The sequence below is a fragment of the Spermophilus citellus genome (assembly GCF_964194105.1).
Source record: "Spermophilus citellus genome assembly, chromosome: 6".
NCBI classification, from domain to species: Eukaryota; Metazoa; Chordata; class Mammalia; order Rodentia; family Sciuridae; genus Spermophilus; species Spermophilus citellus.
In genome coordinates, this window is record NC_138187.1 from 22,944,056 (window position 1) to 22,958,112 (window position 14,057).

The 14,057-nt window shown below is 44.6% G+C and overlaps 1 protein-coding gene and 1 long non-coding RNA gene across 2 annotated transcripts; both read right to left on the reverse strand.

Moving 5' to 3' along the window:
* Window positions 1–2,372: 2,372 nt before the first annotated feature.
* On the reverse strand, window positions 2,373–5,841 carry CHCHD2 (coiled-coil-helix-coiled-coil-helix domain containing 2). The gene is made up of 4 exons (XM_081297477.1): window positions 5,672–5,841; window positions 4,241–4,481; window positions 3,275–3,428; window positions 2,373–2,647 (listed from the first exon to the last, which is right to left on the reverse strand). The coding sequence occupies exons 1-4, from the start codon at window positions 5,719–5,721 to the stop codon at window positions 2,637–2,639; spliced, it is 456 nt and encodes a 151-aa protein (XP_081153603.1). The 5' UTR covers window positions 5,722–5,841; the 3' UTR covers window positions 2,373–2,636.
* Window positions 5,842–8,942: 3,101 nt separating this feature from the next.
* LOC308651621 lies at window positions 8,943–14,045 on the reverse strand. Its single transcript, XR_014022620.1, has 2 exons — window positions 13,513–14,045; window positions 8,943–13,255 (listed from the first exon to the last, which is right to left on the reverse strand). It is a non-coding gene; the product is annotated as an uncharacterized lncRNA (long non-coding RNA).
* Window positions 14,046–14,057: the final 12 nt, after the last annotated feature.

The window sequence follows — 14,057 nt, forward strand, 5'->3', positions numbered from 1 at the left end:
CAGGCCAGGCTCAGCAGGGCTAGGCCCAGGGCCAAATCCTGCCAGGGGCAACCCCTGGTGGAGGGCAAGGGAGGTGCAGGTGGCCCAGGACCATGGGACAGCGAGGCAAGGCCTTCCTTCTGGAGCTCACCTGGCTTCCAGGCCCAGAGGAGGCAAAGCCAGAATTGTCAGGAACATGCACATTTCTCTGGGAGTGATTCCCCTGAATGTCAAGAACAGCTTGGTACACAGGTGTGGCAGCTGTCACAGGGCAGACACCAGCATGCACTGCCTTCTGTGTGGGCCCCTCCTGAAGACAGGCCTCAAAACTTAGGGACCCTCCCCTGGGGAGCTCACCTCTGCTATGCCTTCCACAGGTTTATCTGAAACACCCTCCTTCTACTCACCTACCTACCTGGTGACCTTGAGCAAGTCACTCTTCTTGTACTGGAAAGAGTCCCACATGCCAAAAAATGTCAGGGTGCCCCTGAGACTGGTTCCATCTTAAGGGATGGACAGAACTAGGAATGAGATTTGCAATGTGCTGGCATCTAGTGGATACCCACTTTTATTGTGGGGGGGCACTGGGGATTGAATCCAGGGGTACTTTACCACTGAGCCACATCCGCAGCCCTTTTCTCTTTTTGAGACAGATTCCAAGGCTTAGGGCCTCACTAAGTTGCTGAGGCTGGCTTAGAATTTACAATCGTGTCTCAGCCTCTGGAGTCTCTGGGATCATAGGCATGTACCACTGTGCCAGGCCAGACACCTGTTCTCCTTATAACCACCCTATGTCTTTTCTCAAACCCCTAACATTCCAAAGTGGGGAAGAATGTTGTCACACAGTGTTTCACACAGCATTTTAAAAGGATTTCAGTCTCACAGGACCCAAGAATCCTGGTATTAGGCATTCTAGTGTGACTTGCTTGAGGTCACCAAGTAAGTAGTAGAAAGGCCTACACTAAGCCAATGCAGTGGGAGCCAGGAGTCTTTCCACATCAGCCCATCAACTCACATTCTGAATTGCCATAAAGAAAGGAGATAAAGGGCGGGGGATATAGCTCAGTTGAGAGTGCTTGCCTTGCATACACAAAATCCTGGGTTCAATCCAGCACCACAAAAACAAAAAAGAAAGGAGTTGAAACTGACTTTACCAATGAGCCACAACCCCAGCCCCTACTACTTATTTTAAAAATGGACATTTCTTTCTCCTCCTCTCTCCCAGTTCCTTCTTAATCTCTCCCCCTCTCCCTAATCTAGGCAGAGTTAATCTGTCCTGAGTACACACCCACCATAGGAACAAAGTAGTCCAGACTTTGGAGGGTACCAGAAGATCTCAGAAATGTCTATCTCCCAAATTCACAAGTGAATTGCAACTCCAGAGAACACATGGAATGTGGCCTTTGAGTCATCTCTTTAAGATGCTCTGGCTGAGGGGCAGAATCACAGCCTGTAGGACAGGAGTCCCCTGTGTTTCTCCTTTGCTCGCAAACCAATAAACCTTTTCTTTTTTAAACCTAGGGCCTTGTGCATGTGAGGCAAGCACTCTACCAACTGAGCTATACCCTCAGCCCAGCAATAAACCTTATTCCTTTTTCTCAAAACCATGTCCTCGTTGTTGGATCAGGGACAAGGACATGTCCTAGGTTCATCAACAGTTTGTCTATATGGTGCTGGAGACTGAACCCAGGACCTTACACATGCTAGGCAAATGCTCTGCCACTGAGCTACACCATAACTGAAAGGTACTTTTGAGAATACAAACTGCAGAAAATGAGGGAAGATCAACTCCTAAAAGAAAATGAAAATTTGAGCTTTCCACGAGGGATGTAGCTAGGTTTCTTTCACTTAAAAATGGCGTGAGGGGTCTGGAGCTGTGCGCGTGAGGCACTAGGTTCATTCCTCAGCACCACATATAAATAAAGGTGTTGTGTCATCTAAAACTTAAAAATGACCTGGGACACAGGGAGGGGAGTTTGAGGTGAGTGGACACACTGGGGGACAACGCAGTACTGACCTGGCCCCAGGAAACCCATCTAGTAGGAAGCCTGAGGCTGCATCTCCTTTGCCAGTCACTCCTTTACAACAGTATTTTTTAGGATTTGTTACTTTTTGTGGTGCTGGAGATCAAACCTGAGGCCTCAGGCAGCTAGGCACGCACACTACCTGGCCCTCACACCCCAGCCCCCAAGGCAGGCCTGCATGCTCCTCCTGATGCACCCCTCAGGCAGCTGTCAGACCCTCCAGGTGGATACTAATTTAGCATCCAAAGCCTAGAGAAGAGTGGAATGGAGACCCATGGAGACTACTGTGTTCTGTTGTGAGATTCATCATGTTTGGCATGCAGATCTAATTTATGAACTCATACTTAAAGACCGACCATCACCACAAACCTCAGGAGAAAAATCATTTTATTCTAATACTCAAAGAACATCAGAACAGCTGACTTCAGGAGGCCACATATTTGCCAGTCCCAACTCTGTGAACTTCCATACAGTTAGAATACTCATTTGCTGCCATTCACAAAAACTGAAGCTATTAAATGAGGCTTTACATTGCAGTTTTATATTCATACTTTCACTATCAATTACATTTTTATGTTAAAGTAACTTGGTCATCAGAGCCGATTTTCCAATTCTTCAATTTGAACTTCTTGATTAGACTAATCCTGCAAACAGAAAATGTAAGTTAGAAGTACACTAGCTGCAGATACTGACAAAACAAATGTCTGAGATAAGCTACTGAAAGCTTCTTTCAAGTAACAAAGTTTCAACTCTCCAGCTGCCTCAACAGAAAAAGACTAGGTGCGTGTGCTTCTAGGAACAAAGTTCTGAGGGAGAAATTCAGCTACTCTGGTACTGTATGTAATGCCAACAAGTCTTCTGACACTCTTGGACAGGCAATCTCTTAATTCCATATTTCAACCACCTAAAAGGATTTAAAATTTTCCCCTACTTCCTACCTAAATGAAGGAGGAAAAATAAAATTCTTAAAACAGGCAGGAGACACTTACACAAAAGTAAGTTGACTACGAATTTCAGAAAGCCAATCTCAAGAGTTTGAGGAACTTAATGTAATTTTATACTCACAGCCTTAAGGCTAAGAGACCACTCACATGTATTTATACTTGCTTAAGGAAGGGTCATAGTTAGAACACAGCTGGTGAAAGCACAGAGAAATTTAAACAATACTTCTTCTAACTTGTTGGTGTAATTTATCAACAGACTCCCTAAGTACCACAGGCTCAGGAATACTACTGTAAACTAAGCACATGCAAGCCTGCTCAATCACTTACCATTAGCAATTCTGCACTGCTTCAACACCTCATTGAAACCCTCACAGAGCTTAACATCAGCTTGGTTCTGGGCACACTCCAAAAATTGTTTTATCTCATAAAAGCAAGGGTCACTAAGCTGCTGCTGTTGTGCTGGCTGGGTTCCCTGAGGCTCCTGTAAAGTCAAGGCAAAACATTTGGTAACTACTGAGAAAGAAAATCGCTACAGTTTTTGCAGTTAACTGGGGAAACAACCAGGATCAAATACAAATTAATCAAAGTGTCCACGTAATAACACTGAAAGTGAAAAATATCAAGAGGCAGAAAGCAAGTGAATTTTAATAAAACTTCAGCTGCAATAAGAAAGTTTCATGAATACAAAAGCAAATAAGGCAGAATGGTTATCTTGGCACATCAAGATTAAATGGGGCTGTGGTTACAGTTCAGTGATAAAACATCTGCCCAGCATGTGTGAGGCCCTACTAAATGAACAGAATACAAATAAAACATACCGAGGAGGTAGCCCAGTACAACACCCACACAGGCAAAAAAAAAAAAAAGAAAGTAAGTTCCAATGAAACTCGATGGAGGAAAAATAGGGGTGAGTTTCAAGAACACAGGAATTATAGAGTCCCAACTTGTATTCATTAGTAAAGAAAATCCACACACTTCAGAGAGGTGCTGGAAAATATCAGGCAAAGGATCACAAAGCAAATTTTTGATTACTTAATATTGAGATTAGATTAATAAGGAAAATCATTGAGATTAAATATTCGAATGGCTATTTTACAGGGAGTCAGGCTGGACTGTCCCAACTGTACACCTTGGGAAGAAACACAATTTGTACAGTACTTTTTGGTGCTGGTCTGAATCACTAATAGGGCTTTTGACAACACACTTTCTATTAATGGTATTGTAGATTCTAACCTTAAAGACAATTCCTAGGCATAAGGAACTTATAAACAATTATATTTTCTCCAAACATACCTGGTAAGTGATATCAGGCTTTGCGGGCTCTCCTCCACTGAAGCCTCCAGTGATGGCATGGCCCAGTGTGTGCCCAACAGCAGAGCCCACTGCCACACCAGCTGCAGTGGTTGCCATCTGGGCCATCAGACCTGGCTGCCGGGGTGCTGCAGCAGGAGACCCGACTGCAGCTGGTGGGGCTGCAGCTGGTGGCTGAGCTGCTGGTGCTGGCCTGGGTGCAGCCCTCATCTGAGGGGCCCGGCTGTGAGAAAAAGGAACAAGGATGAAGTACTTCTAACTGGTTTTGTGAACTGTCAACTTAAAAATGAACTCTCTTCCCATCCCCACTCCTGCAACCATTTCAAAGTTTTCATATAGGTCACAGAATCTTTTCAAAACACATTTATTCCAACATTCATAATGAAAAAAATAAAAGGGCGGGGAAGCTCAGCACTAAAGCACCTGCATCAGTCTTTGGTGCCACCAAGAAAAGACAATGAAGGAAGAAAAAAACCTAGAATTCATCTACTCAAACATTAGGCAGCAGTATTGCAGAGGCTGGGAATATAACAGAGGCAAAAACCTCTGCCTTGGTGGAGCTTAAGTTCTACTGAAACTTCCAAGAATTACTTCATATAATTTAAAATGTCATGATGCCTTTTGATACAGTGGGCTAAAAAAATTAAGTTATATTAAATATTAAGTAATAAATTCATTTTCTTTTGTTTGCACTGGGGATTGAATCGCGGGGTGCTTTATTCTTTACTTCCAAACTTGCTAAATTGCTGAAGCTGGCCTTTAACTTGCCATCCTCCTGCCTCAGCCCCCAGAGTCGCTGGGATTACAGGTGCCTGGCCAGGAGAAAATTTCTTTAGAGAGGCTATGTTGGGGGATATCAGAATCTCAGTAGAACCAAAGCGAGCCTCACCGTGCCAGCTACATTCGAAGGCTCTAGCCCTGGGCTGTCCCCAGGAAACCGAACTCGAGGGTCGCTCGGGACGAGTGCGGGAGCAACCTGGGCAACACCGCGAGACCCGTCCTCAAACCACAGGAGGCTCGGCTGGGGAGAAGTTTGGGCTGGCATCTCGTTTTGGACTGGAAGGCGGCCAGCGCCGGCGACTGCCGGGCTGCAGCACGTACCGGGGCTCCCACCCGCGGCCACCGGCGCTCCCAGCATTCCCACCGGAGCGTCAAACACCGCTGCGCCACCCTTAGCCCAGGTCAGGCCCTCGGAGCCTTCGGGTCCCCTCCCCGCAAGTCCCTCCCGCGGAGCGCCCGGGTGAGCTCGCGCCCCCGCGTGACAGCCGCACCGGCGAGTCCCGCACCACAACAGGAGACGACGTGCCCTGCGCTCCCCGCACCCTAACCCTAACCCGCCCGCCCCGCGACCCCGCGTCCCGCAGCCAGCAGCCGGGCGTCCAGGCAGGGGCCCCGCGCCCCGCGGGGCCTCACCTGGCTGGGGGCGCCACGCGCGAAGTGCGGCTCCGGCTTCCACGCGGCATGGTAAGTTCCCGACTGCTCGGCGTCCAGAAGGCGAAGTGCAGTGCGCAGGTGACCACCTCCGAAGGCTAGCGGAAGCTGGGGATGGGGCTGTCCGGGGCGCAACCAATCAGCGCGTAGGCAGGGGCCGGGCGCCGACGTCCACGGGCCCTGAAGGTCACCGGAAGAGCAAGACGTCACTACGGCTTGGCAGCGCAGTGACGTCATGAGCGGGCGCCGGCGCTCTGGGAGACCGGAAGTTGTTGCTGGGCGTGTTGGGCGCGAGCAGAGAGGCTGCGGCCTTGGGTTCCTCGCGAGGGTTTCGAGAATGGATTCAGGAGACAAGCGCAAGGAAGCCGCGTGTCCGTGTGACCCCGCTAAGGTCGCGCGGCATGAGCGCCTCGTGTCCGTCACTACAGCCCCTCTGCGTGCCGCCGTGCGGTTACGGTCCGGAGCGGGACAGCGTCCGCACGCCGCGGTCCCGGCGTGACTTCCCCGGGCCGCGAGGCTCACCCCGCGGTGACTAGCAGCGATCCCGGGCTCCGTCCGCAGTACCGCAGATAGTAGTAATTACACACAGACACACACCCCAGATCTGCCTTCGCGGAGCTTGTGTTTCAGGGAGGGGAACCCCAGAGCCTCCCTGAGTCAGGCAGTGGTGATGCGAAGAAGGCGCAGAAGGCGAGACCGCCGCGCTAGAGGGGCGGTGGGCCGGGGCCTGCCGGGTGGCGGCGGTGTTGCCCTGCCCTGCTCTTGACCTGCCCGTGGAACCTAGCTGCCTCATCCTGATCTTGCTTTTTTTTTTTTTTTTTTTTTCCTTTTTTCTCTTTTTGGTTATCGAGTCCAGGTCATTCAACCACCGAGCCACATCTCTGGCTCTTTAAATTTTGAGGCCCTTTTAATTTTAATTCCTTGTAGCTGGAATTTAGGTGTGGGCCATCTTGCAAACTTTGTTTTTGAGCAGCAGATGCTGGTGGGTCAGGTGGGCTAGCCAAGACTGACTGGATCTAAGGTGTTGCCAGAGTGACCCAGGCAACCTCTAACTTCATTATTGTCTTGTCTGATTGCTAAATGACAACCCCACACACCCGGCACCAAGAGTTGAGAGTTGCTATGACAACTAGTAAGAACCATAAAACAGTGAAAAGAGGTGGGTATTGTTGTATAAGACTGTTAACAATGCTGAATCTAGTTTGCTAGTTTTATTATTATTATTATTTTAGTTGTAGTTGGACACAATTTTTACGTGGTGCTGAGGACCGAACCCAGTGCCTCATGCATGCTAGGCGAGCATTCTACCACTGAGCCACAACCCCAGCCCCTCGTTTGCTAGTTTTTTTGTTGAGAATTTTTGTATTAAGATCCATAAACAAGAGCAGTGGCTCAAAAGGATGAGACAGGAGGATCACAAGTTGCCAGCTTCAGCAACGCAGGGAGACCCTACAAAAAAGGTTGGAAATGTGACTCAGTGGTAGAGTGCCCTGGGTTCAGTCCCCTTATTGTTAAGCCCCCCACCTAAATTCACTTACAGTGATCAAAATTTGAACCAAGAAACTTAAAAGTTGTTATAGATAAGAAATTTAGGTAAACGGACTCAATGATTGCAGTAAAAATTCTCAAATTAGGCAATAGGCAACAATTTTATTTTTAGTACTATCATTTAGAGAAGACTGTTTCTATTTTTGTTTTGAGAAGGGTTCTTGCTGCCTTGCCAAGGCTGTCCTCAAAATCCTGGGCTCAAGGGCTGGGGTGGTGGCTCAGTGGTAGAGCACTTGCCTTGCATTTATGAGGCACTGGGTTCAATCCTCAGCACCACATAAAATAAATAAAAGGTATTGTGTCCATCTACAACTAAAATTTTTTTTTAAATTCTGGGTGTACAACCAGAGATATGAAAAAATTGTGCTTTCTGTGCATAATATGAATTGTAATGTATTCTGTTGTCGTATAAAACAAAATTAAAAAAAAAATTTTTAAATCCTGGGCTCAAGCTATCATAGGACTACAGATGTGTTACTACACCTAATGGCATCAGAATTTTTTTCCAGAGGCAGATATCAAACCCAGGGCCTTTAAAAGATAGGCAAGAGCTCCACCACTAAACTACATCCCCAGCCCTAACAGGAAAATTTAAATTGCATAATATTCCTGATTGTAGAAATTAGCTGTAGGAATGTTCATTTAACAGAGAAAACCTGTAAACAACTTAAGCATACTACAATAAAGAATTATTTATAAGTTAAATATGATGAAATGTACACTGTCATTAAAGTTATGAAAGGGTGCTAGGGATGTAGCTCGGTATTGTTGGTACTGGGGACTGAACCTAAGGTGCTTAATCACTGAACTACATCCCCTTTTTATTTTTTAATTTTGAGACAGGGTCTTGCTAAGTTGCTTAAGATCTCACTAAATTATTGAGGCTGCCCTTGAACTTGGGATCCTCCTGCCTCAGCCTCCCAGATTGATGGACTTATAGGCGTGCACCACCACACCTGACATAGCTGAGTGTCATAGTGCTTGCTTATCATGAGCAAGACCCTGGGTTCAATCTCCAGCATGGAAAAAATTTATAAAAGAACATTTGACATGATCTATATACACCTCTATATGATACATCTATATACATGTCTATCTATATGATATATCTATATACATATTTATATGATACATTCCATCCCCAGTCCTTTTTTATTGTTTGAAACAGGGTTTCCCTAAGTTGCGTTCGCCAGCTTCAAACCATAAGTTCCCCTTGCTTCAGTCTAGTGAGTCACTGGGACTGCAGTGCTTGGAGTCGTCACAGTATATTAAGTGCAAGAGCAGTTTATAAAGTGTTTTTCACAGTTTATTTTGAAAACTTTAAAGTACATATACACCCAACTGAGTGCCATCCCCATCTAGCATGGGCAGCTGAACTAGGTTGCTTGAGCTAGCTGGGCTCTTTTTGATTTTAGTTTAAAGTCTCCAGGATCATCAGATAAATCTCTTTTTTTCCTGAAGATGTGGAATGGCCCATGTTAATTTTTTAATGTCCCTTACTCTCCATTTATCTGCTTCTTTCACAACCCAAAACACGTTTCTCTGAATTTTTAAAGTGCGCTCAACCCAAGTCAAACCTACAAATTCACATTGAGTGTCCCTGTTGGGACGCCAACTGCCACCCCCATCCAGCACGGGCAGCTGAACTAAGGTCGTATGAATCTGTGGTGACGCAAAATAAAACAGACACATTTACCTTTACACAATCTTCAGGATGGCTTCCCCAGGCTCTTAGCCTCAGGCTCCCCAAAAGGGAGAGCATGGTTGGAAGTCAGCTTTTATTTGGGGGGGAGGCACTGTTAGAAAATTCTATCCATAAAATGGCAGAAGAGATAGGATTACAAGGGAGCAGGTGAGTGTAGCTCAACCCCTGCAGATGACGCCTACACCTGAAGACCTGCCTTGCTATCCAAGCTGGGACAATTCCCAAGTCACCACGAAATGTAGTGACTGGTCAGAGCCTTGTGCTTCAGCACTGGAAGGCATGGTCATTCAGAACGACTCCCCACAATTGAGTACTGGAATTACAATTTTTCTGCAATGAATACACAATAATGAAACATACCATGGTAGTTTAAAATGCATCCACACATCCTTAGACATTCCCTTTAAAAGATGGAGCTTTATGTCTCTCACTTTGAATATGGGTGGTATATAGCGACTCACTCCTGACAGGAAAATCCAAAAGTGAAGGTCTAACTTTGGAAACTAGTTCATAAGAGTTCTGCAGCTGCCTCTACACTCACTCTTTTTTTTTTTTAAATTGGTTGTTCAAAACATTACAAAGATTGCAGAATCACATCGGTTACACATCCACATTTTTACATAATGCCGTATTAGTAACTGTTGTATTCTGCTACCTTTCCTATCCTCTACTATCCCCCCTCCCCTCCCCTTCCATCTTCTCTCTCTACCCCATCTACTGTAATTCATTTCTCTCCTTGTTTTTTTCCCCATTCCCCTCACAACCTCTTATATGTAATTTTATATAACATTGAGGGTCTCCTTCCATTTCCATGCAATTTCCCTTTTCTCTCCCTTTCCCTCCCACCTCATGTCTCTGTTTAATGTTAATCTTTTCCTCCTGCTCTTCCTCCCTGCTCTGTTCTTAGTTGCTCTCATTATATCAAAGAAGACATTTGGCATTTGTTTTTTAGGGATTGGCTAGCTTCACTTAGCATAATCTGCTCTAGTGCCATCCATTTCCCTGCAAATTCCATGATTTTGTCATTTTTTAGTGCTGCATAGTACTCCATTGTGTATAAATGCCACATTTTTTTATCCATTCATCTATTGAAGGGCATCTGGGTTGGTTCCACAGTCTAGCTATTGTGAATTGTGCTGCTATGAACATCGATGTGGTAGTATCCCTGTAGTACGCTCTTTTAAGGTCTTCAGGGAATAGTCCGAGAAGGGCAATAGCTGGGTCAAATGGTGGTTCCATTCCCAGCTTTCCCAGGAATCTCCATACTGCTTTCCAAATTGGCCGCACCAATTTGCAGTCCCACCAGCAATGTACAAGTGTACCCTTTTCCCCACATCCTCGCCAGCACTTGTTGTTGTTTGACTTCAGAATGGCTGCCAATCTTACTGGAGTCTACACTCACTCTCTTTGGGTTCCTCACTCTGAGGAAAGCCAGATGTCATGCCACGAAACCCAGGCAGCCTTTGGATAGAGCCTCATGTGGCAAAGAACTGAGGCCTGTCACAGTCACTGGAGTATGCCATTTTGGAAACAGCTATCAGAGGTCTGTGAGCCAACAGCTTAACTGCAGCCTCAGGAGACACCTGAGTCAGGATGACCCAGATTGACTCTGAGGTGAGTACAGTCAAGAAGACTGCACTGTCAAGTGGCACTAGCCATCTCCATTTGTGCAGGTGCACCACTGTGTTCATACAACAAGGAAATTGCCTAGTGCATTTCCCAGAACACATCCACTGGTTAAGCAGTATGTGACTTGTTTTAAGCCACTAAGTCTGAAGTAATTTGTTACACAGCAGTATATAATACACATTTTTCTACAGCCACCATGTTTTAAATTTAATTAAAAAGTTCTAGCATCTAAAACAAGCAAACTCTATTAAGCAGATCATCTTACAGAGTGTCGGTTTGACACGGCCACTGTCTGGGCATGCTGTACTTAACAGTTGGCTGTGGAAGAACCAAAATGGTAAGTTGCTCTACATGTCATTTTTCTTTGGAGAACTGAGATATACAAATATAGTGCCTTTCACATATCTGACAAAAAAATAACAGCTGGAACTGCTGATCTGAAAGTACTAAGAACTATACAAACAAGTAATTAAGTGAAGTTTTAAGTTAAAATCCAATATATGATTTTTAGGACAATATAAGGATTTCAAGCTTTTTACATTATATGGTTAGAGAAGCCATTGAGGGTTTTTGTATGATTAAAATTTTCTCTAGGAAGATTAATCTGGACATGGTATTTGAATGGCTACTGCAGGTTTGGCTAGAAGTCCAATGCTCTATCCATTGTACCACAGAGCCAATTTGTACATTATATTTGAGAGGTAGAAGGGGGACCAAGCAATGAAAACATTATTAAAAATTACCTTTAGGCTAGGCATGGGGCACATGCCTGTAATTCAAGCTACGCAGGAGGCTGAGGCAGGAGAATTTCAAGTTTGAGGCTATCCTGGGCAACTTAGCGAGACCCTGTCTCAAAATAAAAATTAAAAAGGGGTTGGGGATGTAGCTCAGTGGCAGAATGTGCTTGCCTAGCTTGTATGAGTTGGGTTCAATCCCTGATACTGGAAAAAAAATTAACGCCTGCTGTGTGTATGGTACTAGAGTTTTTTTTTTTTTTTTTTTTTTAAAGTGGTCCTGGGGATTGAACCCAAGGCCTTGTACATGTGAAGCAAGCTCTCTACCAACTAAGTTATGTCCCTAGCCCTGGTACTAAGAGCTTTATACTCAGTATTTCATTTACACTAGAGACATTACAATTACTACCATTTTATAGGTAAGGGAAAGATGCTTAGATTTTAAATAACTTGTCCAAGGCTCCATAGTGCTTACCTCCAAAGCCAGACTACTACCATACTACATTGCTGGAGACATTTTAGCAGAAGAATTAAAGTAGTAAGTGAAAAAATTTAAGATTACTCAAGTAGAAGAAAGATATTCTATAAATTTAAAATTAGCTACCACTCATTTGAGTACCTGTCATGTGCTGGCTCTTAACTGTGTTAGATGCTTTCTACATTCTGTCTGTAATACAGTTTTGCAAGGTGAACCAATATCATTTCCACTTTACAAATGAGAAAACGAGCTTGGTGGAAACTGAGTTAGTTACCACTCAAAAGTTTTCTGGATGCCAGAGTGGCAGATTATCTCAGCCAGTATTCACATGAGCTGTTCCTTTCAATATATTATCTTCTGTCCCAATCAAGGACGCATTGATAGGTGCAGAAGGCCTGCCTGAATGCAGACTAAAGAGGACAGTCAGCCTGCCATATTCTGCATAATTTTACAATTGTAACTCAACTCTTGTCCTTAAACATGGAGTTTGTGAGTGGTTCTGAAACATACAACACTGTCGAACAGCTAAGGAAAATTGATGCTGGAAAAGTGAATGCCTTTATCTGCTGGTTTGGGGCACTTTAAACTTTTCTTTTTTTTGGTACTGGAGATTGAACTCAAGAGCCCTTAACCTCTGAGCTACATTTCCAGCCATTTTATTTTGAGATAGGATCTCACTGAGTTTAGAACCTTGCTGAGTTGTCCAGGCCGTCCTCAAACTTGCCTCAGCCTCTGGAGTTGCTGGGATTACAGGAATGCACCACCAAGCCTGCCTAAAACACTTCCTGTATCTTGGGGAAAATTATAAATTTGAAAATGCATTTGAAAAAAAGCTGCCTTTTTTTTTTTTTTTTTTTTGTACTGGAGATTGAACTAGGAGCACTGTACCACAGAACTATATCCCCTTTTACTTATTTTTGGTACTGGGGATTGGACCCAGGGGTACTTTATCATGAGCCACATGCCCAGCTTTCTCTCTTTTGACACAGGGTCTTGCTAAGTTGTTTAGGGCCTTGCTAAATTGCTGCAGCTGGCTTTGAACTTCCAATCCTCCTTTGTTGGCCTCCGGAATCGCTGGATTACAGGTGAGCACTTTACCCAGCCCCTTTTCATTTTTTGAAGAAGGGCCTAATTAAATTGCTGGGGCTGACTCAAACTTGTGATCCTTTTACCTTGGCCATTAAAGAGTCACTGGAATTACAGGCTTCACCTCTGTACCCAGCTCCTCATTATTCCTTTATCAGTTAGCTTAAGGAAAATGAGCCTCCTGTAAATTTTTTCATTTTTTCTTTCCCTTTTTTTGCAGGGGAGATGTACTGGGGATCCAATCCAGGGCTTCATCAGCGCTAGTCAAGGACTCTATTACTGAGCTACATTCCAAGGCTTTTTTTGAGACAGTGTCTGACTTGTTGCCCAGGCTTGCGTCCAACTTGTGATCTTCTAGCCTCCAGAGTAGCTGGGATTATAGATATCTGCAACCACAAAATACTTTGCATTTTCAGAAAAGTGTTCAACTCCAGTATGGTTTGCATACCATGTAGAAAAATTCTGGTTAAAACTGAATGAACTATTTACTGCTATACTAAACAAGGTCTACTGCCTAATTAGCTGTGTAATCTCTGGAAAGTTACTTGAACTCACTGTGCCTTAGAATTTCTTCTCTAAAGTGGGGATAGCTGCATCTACCTCAAAGGATTGTTAGGACATCAGTTAAGTGCAGAGAACCTACCTACTGTTGAGTGTGTCCTATTATAACAAATTTTAAACCTTCAGTGTGGTCTGTGACATTTGGATAGAAATCTTGTACAAATTCCTCTTTGGTCTCCCCCATCCGTCTCTATGATCTCTTCTTTGCATATAAGAACCCAAGTATTTATGCACCAGAAACGAGTTACTATAGTAACTAGAAGAGGGAAAAAAAGCCCAGAAGAGTTGAAAATGCCATTCTTGCTGTTCTGTTTTAATTAAAAACTCTAAAAGGCATACCCACTTGGACGTTACTTAATTAACAATTGGTAAGGAAAAGATTGAAGCAGCAAACTTAAGGATGTCGAAAAGTTCTGTTGAGCAACATGGAGGACCACAGTTACAGCTGGACTAAGTGAAAATACTTTTACGGGTCCTTTGAGTATCCTGTAGAAAATCAGACAGAAAAAGAAATCAGTACTCTAGTGTGAATGTGAGCGCTGGAAGAGCGCTCCTGTCTTCCAAGCGGGTTCCTGCGCTTCGTTGCGGCTTTGGGCCCGGCTGCGGTGTGGCTGGCGGAAGGCGGCT

Coding starts and splice junctions, on each gene's coding strand:
- CHCHD2 (XM_081297477.1), bottom strand. CDS start 5,721: ATGCCGCGTGGAAGCCGGAGCCGCACTTCGCGCGTGGCGCCCCCAGCC. Junction 4,482..5,671: donor CGCGTGGCGCCCCCAGCCAG/GTGAGGCCCCGC, acceptor TTTTTCTCACAG/CCGGGCCCCTCAGATGAGGG. Junction 3,429..4,240: donor AGCCTGATATCACTTACCAG/GTATGTTTGGAG, acceptor TTGACTTTACAG/GAGCCTCAGGGAACCCAGCC.